Below are 6,916 nucleotides of genomic sequence, written 5' to 3'. Positions count from 1 at the left end.
TGGGATTACAGGGATGCGCCACCATGCTCAGCTAATTTTCTTTCTTTTTTTTTTTTTTTTGAGATGGAGTCTTGCTCTGTCACCAGGCTGGAGTGCAGTGGCGCAGATCTCGGCTCACTGCAACCTCTGCCTCCCAGGTTCAAGTGATTCTCCTGCCTCGGCCTCCCGAGTAGCTTGGACTATAGGCGCCCACCATGCCAGGCTAATTTTTGTATTTTTAGTAGAGAGGGGGTTTCACCATGTTGGCCGGGATGGTCTCGATCTCTTGACCTCGTGATCTACCTGCCTCGGCCTCCCAAAGTGCTGGGATTACAGGCATAAGCTACCGCGCCTGGCCTAATTTTTGTATTTTTAGTAGAGATGGAGTTTCACCATGTTGGCCAAGATGATCTTGATCCCTTGACTTCGTGATCCACCCACCTCAGCCTCCCAAAATGCTGGGATTACGGGCATGAGCCACCGCGCCTGGCCGCACAGTTATTTTTATGGACAAGTCTCTCCTGTGACTTGTGAGCTCCTTCTAGTTTGGTACTTTAAAAATTTTTAAATCAAAAGAAGCTCAGCACTGATACCTGGACCCTAAAAGTTAGAAAGATCAGAAAATGAAAATTTAGTAATGTACACTATCCAATTAGAATATACTGAAGTCAAGAGAAATATGAACAACAGGTGCTTTCTTAGGGTCACAGATTCACTGCCTACAGAAAATGTGTAAAAGGGAATTCAATGAGCACCCTGCCCCCAGTCCCAAGCAAATGACAAGGACTCAAGAAAACCAACAGAATAAACCACAAATGTTCAAATTCAATATTGTGCTTACCAAAAGCTATCACCCTGAGTTCAGCAGAAACTGCTCACTGACAGTGTAAACACAAATTCAACCCAACAACTTTTTTCATAATACAACTAAAATAAAACATATAACATATTTTGTTAAATAATTCACATACCTGATTTCTTTGAAAACAGAAATTACAGGCCCAAAGTTTTGCTCGATAATCAACCTGACTGTGAGAAAGATAAATATTGTTAGTAGGTACCACTTTTATTTTTAAGTTAGAAAGCGTTTATTTATAAATTTCAAGTTCAGTAAATCACACAAATAAATGTTTCTATGTGTATGCGTAAGTAAGTACAAGTACGCAAAATGTTCACTGCAGTTAGAATTCTGGCTAAGTACACCAAAATTTCCATCAAATAGCCACAGTGAAGAAATACTAAATCTCTTTTTCTGTTTCTCGATTTCCTAATTTTTTTAATGTCATGATTTATATAAATTATAGGTTATTTCCCTTTTGCCTTTTATCTTAACATACTCTTCATGATTTTTTTCTAACATCTTTATTGTCCAGCTACGTGAAACTACTAAATCCCAACATTAAGAGCATATTTCACACACAGGAAAATGTTTCTAGATTTTAACTTGACTTAGACCACTTGAAGAAAAGTTGGGCAAGCACATTTCACTTCCTCAAACTGGTTCAAGATAACGCTTCAGTTACTTTTCCCCTACTTTCTACATGGAGAAAATTAATAACCAGTGGCTACGATTTTACATCACAGCAGCAGCACTCATATATGGGCACATTAAATAAAAGCAATGGGAATGAAGTAAAAAATGTTCCCTCATATAAAAATGTTATGACACTCTCCACCTGTTTAAAAATCATTTCAAATAATGTCCACATTTAAAAGAAATAGGTCACTATATCAGGCACACACACACAAAAATTACACTTAACAAATTGTTAAGAGCTAAAATTTCTTCTGCCTGCTACTTCTCCCTGCCATATGGCATCACTGTACCAGGGAAGCATGACAAGACAGTCTAAGCTTTTGAATTCTTTTGGGAAATTAAGAGGAATCAATAAAGTCTACAGTTAAGCCAAAAGCAAACTGATTATCAGCAAAAAAAAAAAAAAAAAAAAAAAGGAATTACAAATCCTCTCCCTCTACCTCTACCTCATTCCTGTAAGATTCCAATTTTATCTGGTCTTATCAGGCCAGGGAGGTTTCTACAAATATTCACCACTTACTACTCACCACAAGAATCATTAAGAGTTTCACTACTGCTCATCACAAATTTGAGGACTTGCCCAAATTTAATGACTTTTATGAGCATCACATAAAAGTCATAATATATTGTATTTATCATTTTTACCAGTTTCAAAAGAATCCATACCAAAGTGGGTTGAGAACAGCTTTACAAGTTGGCCTGCTGCAAAGCACAGGTTCATATTGTACAGGAGGTAGGTCTGGACGTTCTTTCAAAGGAGTAAGGAGACAAGCCAGGGGTACAACCATTCTTGTAGCCTCCAGCCGGCTGGAAGGCCACACATTCCAACTAAAACGCACACCGTCCCGTTCTTCATTCTGCTGGATGAACTCCAGGTATGTCGCCATAGTCTAAAAGGGAACTGAAGATAAAACGTTAATAACCTTAATGGTATGTGAAATTCTGAACTAAATGTCAAAAAAAGAAGATGGGCCACGTAACACAGTGTTACAGTGCTTCTTTTTTTTTTTAATCCCAGCTTGGCTCACTGCAGCCTCCACCTCCCGGGTTCAACCAATTCTCCTGCCTCAGCCTCCCGATTAGCTGGGATTACAGGCATGTGCCACCATGGCCAGCTAATTTTTTGTATTTTTAATAGAGGCGGGAATTCACCATGTTGGCCAGGCTGGTCTCAAACTCCTGACCTCAGGTGATCCACCCACCTCAGTCTTCCAAAGTGCTGGGATTACAGGCGTGAGCCACTGTGCCTGGCCCATCTAACAGTGTTTCTTAAATACTCTGGAAGAAACTGTTGCTGTAGAGTGACAGTATTTTGTTTCCTTCTGATACCCAAAAGTTGGTTAACCACAGTTATTGCTGACCACTGCTCCTTTCTCAACTCTCAAGCACTTAAAAATCAATCAGTGGGAGGTTCACGATCACCTGATCATCTCCAAACTACATGTAGTTAAATACTACGACTTCAAACCTCCTCACAGATCACACATCCTATCAGTGAAGCCAATTTTAGCCCCTCGCTCAAGGGTAAGTCTTGAACCCTGTTCAGCACCCAGCTATCTTCCTCTCTAATCTCCTTCCTTTCCTTCTCTATTAAATTTTACATTCCAAGTGATTTTTTTTTTCGGTAGCGGGGCGAAGTGCTTGTTCCCTTCCGTACTTGGTTAACTTTGGAGAAAAGAGCTGGATACTAATCTTCAAGTTTAGTTCATAATGGGAACCAGTTTTGAGCTAAATTATTTCTACTTGGTATTACCAAAATTACTATTATGCTGAGTCTCACCAGAACCTCTTTCCTCGCCACGGTTGCTTACGTTCATGCCTTGAAAGGATGTGGTCAAGGCCAGGTGCCGTAGCTCATGCCTATAATCACAGCACTTTGGGAGGCCAAGACGGGTGGATCACGAGGTCAGGAGTTCAAAACCAGCCTGGCCAACACAGTGAAGCCCCATCTCTACTAAAAATACAAAAATTAGTCAGGTGTGGTAGCACGTGCCTGCAGTCCCAGCTACTCGGGAGGCTGAGGCAGGAGAACTGTCTGAATTCGGGAGGCGGAGGTAGCAGTGAGGCAAGACGGTGCCATTGCACAGCCTGGGCGACAGAGCCAGACTCTGTTTCAAAAAAATAAAAATAAAAAAGACTGTGGTCAATAAAACTGTCTTACAGGCTGAACTCTCAAACCCAAATGATCCCAACTTCATTGAGTGTTTATACATCCTGTTCATATCCTAAAATCTAGGGTAACACACAACTCAGCTATTGGGGCTCAAGGGAACAAGCCCCTCAAGAAAAGTAGTAAAACGGCAAAACAAAGAGTTTATCATATTAAAGTGGCCTCTCGCACCCACTTCCTTCAATGTGGATAACAACCATCTCTGTTATTTTGGGAAGTACCAAACTGTAAATAATTTTGATCAAGGCAATAACATTGCATGGCTAGAAAAGCAAATGAATTAGTCTACTACATGGAGCCCAGAACACAAGAATTCCTGTGTTTGCTCCAACCGAAACTCTAAGAAATCTATTTGCTATTTCTAGCAACGGCAAGAACCTGAAGCACTGTGTCAGCACTCTGGAGCTTCATGGGAAGCAAAGGGATAACTAAAGTCGGAATGAAAGCAAGTTCTAATATCACAACTCTCAGCAAGCATGTCAGCAGATTTCATTAAATAACCGTCTCTCTCTCAAAACGTTCTTTATTAAAAGGTACTGGCCGCCAGGCGCAGTGGCTCATGCCTGTAATCCCAGCACTTTGGGAGACCGAGGCCTGTGGATCACCTGAGGTCTGGAATTCAAGACCAGCCTGGCCAACAAGGCAAAACCCCGTCTCTATTAAAAATACAAAAATTAGTTGGGCGTGGTGGCAGGCGCCTGTAATCCCAGCTACTCGGGAGGCTGCGGCAGGGAAGATTGCTTGACCTCGGGAGGCAGAGAGGTTGCAGTGAGCCGAGATCGCGCCACCGCACTCCAGCCTCGGCGAAAAAAAGAAACTACTGGCTCCATCTAATGGTTTCCAAGTATGTACAGCCTAAGACCTGCCGCTCCCTCCTTTATTCACTGCCTGTTTCCCTCACCCTTCTAGGGTCTGGATTCTGAGCACTAGACACACAATCCAACGGGACTACAGAAGGTCCACGAATCCTCTGAAGTTATGCGCATGAGGGAATGTGCCTTTCTTCTAGGGAGATGGGTCCACAGCTTTTAACAAAGTATCAACGGGGAAGGTATCTGAAGAGGTAAATAACTGAAAGTATGAATTAGTGAATGAATGAAAGGCCTGGAAAGATAACAGGAGAATACGCCAAAAAATCTGAACCACCCTTATCTCGCCAACTCGTAACTTCTCAGGACACAGTGACCATGTGTATACAAGATTAAATGAGGTTTAATCCTTGAAGGGAGTCCAAGGACCTGGGTTCCAGTTCCAGCTGTCATGAAGCAAAAGTCGTTTCACTTGTCTAAGTCTTGAGTTTCTCAACTATAAAACGGGGGTTGGGTCCTTCCAGCTGTGCGCACCCCGCAATTCTGGGGAATCTGGAGCCAGAAATCGGTGCCAGCCTGGTGGGGGATGACACCCTCAGGGGATTCCTGGATCATCGATTCCCCCCGCTACCCCAAACTGTCAACAAAAGGCCTCATCCCAGCAGCCGCCCACCTTCGCCCCCCGCAGAAACTCATACCCGTGCCCTCGGACCTCCGTCACCTGGGCACCGCGCTCACCTGGCCGGAACCGCTCACCTAGCTAGAGCCGTCCTCACCCACAGCTGCAATAGCCAGGCCCCGGCTCCCACCGCCAAGTCCAGCTCAGCTCTCAACCGATTGGCCAGCGCCCCAGCGCGTCATGCCACGACGCTGTCCACTGGCCAATCAAAGAGCGCTTCTCCAACGGACTGGCGGAAGAGAGAGACTCAGAGAAGCCCTGCCACCATCTTGGAACAGGGCAAGACAGGTGTGTATCGCACTTCAAAACCACAGTTCCTCGGAACACGTTTCCACACCCCTAAACGTTTCTGTTTCAGAAAACCCCGGCGCCTGCCGCACCGTGGCCTAAGCGCAGCCAGCGCTCCTCAGAGGTTCGCCCTGATACAATATAACATCCGCCCGTCTCAGTGGGAAGTCCCGCTGATCGCCTTAGCTACCGGAAAGCGAGAACGATGACGTATGCTCGCGGAACAGGGAGCTTCACGGGTTGGAAGAAACTAAGGCTGCCGGAAGAAGGCGTCAGCGGGCGGAAGGGGCGGGGCAGAGGGGCGTGGCGGGTGGTGTGCGTGGCGGGGCTTAGGCAATTGCTGGTTTTGGGAGTCGGTCTCTGTGGCCAGTTGAATTTGAAGTATAGCGGTGTGGTGGTGGTTCACGTTACAAGCTCTCCTCCCTCGCTTGCTGCAATGTCTTGGCGCTCTCAGCGAGTCCCTATCATTCTTCCACATGGAGATGAATAATTGAGAACTGAAATATTCAAGCATTTTAAGAGAGTAAGCTTGTAACTACATAGAACATAATTTTGTTTTTTAAAATAATTCGAACTTTTAGATTCAGGGGGTACACTGCATATTTGTTACCTGGCTATGAGGTTTCGGATTCGAACGATCTGGTCACCCAGATACTGAGCATACTACTCAATTTTTTCAGCCCCTCCTACCCTCCCTCGCCACTCTAGTAGTCCCCGGCGTCTATTAATGTCACCTTTGCGTCCATGTGTGCCCAATACTTAGCTCCCACTTACAATTGAGAACATGTATTTGGTTTTTGTCATGCGCATCTGTGTGAAGAGACCACCAAACAGGCTTTGTGTGAGCAACATGGCTGTTTATTTCGCCTGGGTGCAGGTGGGCTGAGTCCGAAAAGAGTCAGCCAAGGGAGATAAGGGTGGGGCCGTTTTATAGGATTTGGGTAGGTAAAGGAAAATTACAGTCAAAGGGGTGTTTTTCTCTGGCGGCAGGAGTAGGGGTCACAAAGTGCTCAGTGGAGGAGCTTTTTGAGCCAGGATGAGCCAGGAAAAGGAATTTCACAAGATAATGTCATCACTTAAGGCAAGGACCGGCCATTTTCACTTCTTTTGTGGTGAAATGTCATCAGTTAAGGTGGGGCAGGGCATTTGCACTTCTTTTGTGATTCTTCAGTTACTTCAGGCCATCTGGGCCATGTACGTGCTGCAAGAATGGCTTGGCTTGGGCTCAGAGGCCTGACAGTTTTCTGTTTCTGCATTCTTTTAGGATTATGGCCTCCAGGTATCCATGTTGCATCCAAGTTGCTGCAGGCATCCATGTTGCATCCATGTTGCTGCAAAAGGCATGATAGAACACAACTTTATACAGCCACCACAACCGTTTTTATACACTGCCAAGTGGCAAACATGAAGACATTCATTACTGTGACTCAGAGTTGTAGACTCTGCAGCATATA

General features: G+C 44.7%; 1 protein-coding gene across 6 annotated transcripts in view; it reads right to left on the bottom strand.

Moving 5' to 3' along the window:
- Positions 1-5,739, bottom strand: part of SEC23B (Sec23 homolog B (S. cerevisiae)) — a 46,719-nt gene extending 40,980 nt beyond the window's left edge. For 2 of the 6 annotated variants that reach the window (XM_011979514.1, XM_011979518.1), the window contains exons 1-3: positions 5,234-5,710; positions 2,183-2,417; positions 951-1,008 (exon numbers count right to left, since the gene is read on the bottom strand). In XM_011979514.1, coding sequence (XP_011834904.1) covers positions 951-1,008; positions 2,183-2,403 — 279 coding nt within the window. In that variant the 5' untranslated portion in view covers positions 2,404-2,417; positions 5,234-5,710. Of the gene's footprint in view, positions 1-950; positions 1,009-2,182; positions 2,418-3,296; positions 3,625-4,924 lie in introns of all 6 variants that reach the window. The other 4 variants (XM_011979517.1, XM_011979513.1, XM_011979515.1 and 1 more) reach the window with 4 other exon arrangements.
- Positions 5,740-6,916: the final 1,177 nt, after the last annotated feature.

This window comes from Mandrillus leucophaeus, unplaced genomic scaffold (genome assembly GCF_000951045.1).
Source record: "Mandrillus leucophaeus isolate KB7577 unplaced genomic scaffold, Mleu.le_1.0 Scaffold202, whole genome shotgun sequence".
NCBI lineage: Eukaryota > Metazoa > Chordata > Mammalia > Primates > Cercopithecidae > Mandrillus > Mandrillus leucophaeus.
Note: the sequence above shows the minus strand (reverse complement) of the source record. Positions and strands in the feature narration are given on the sequence as shown.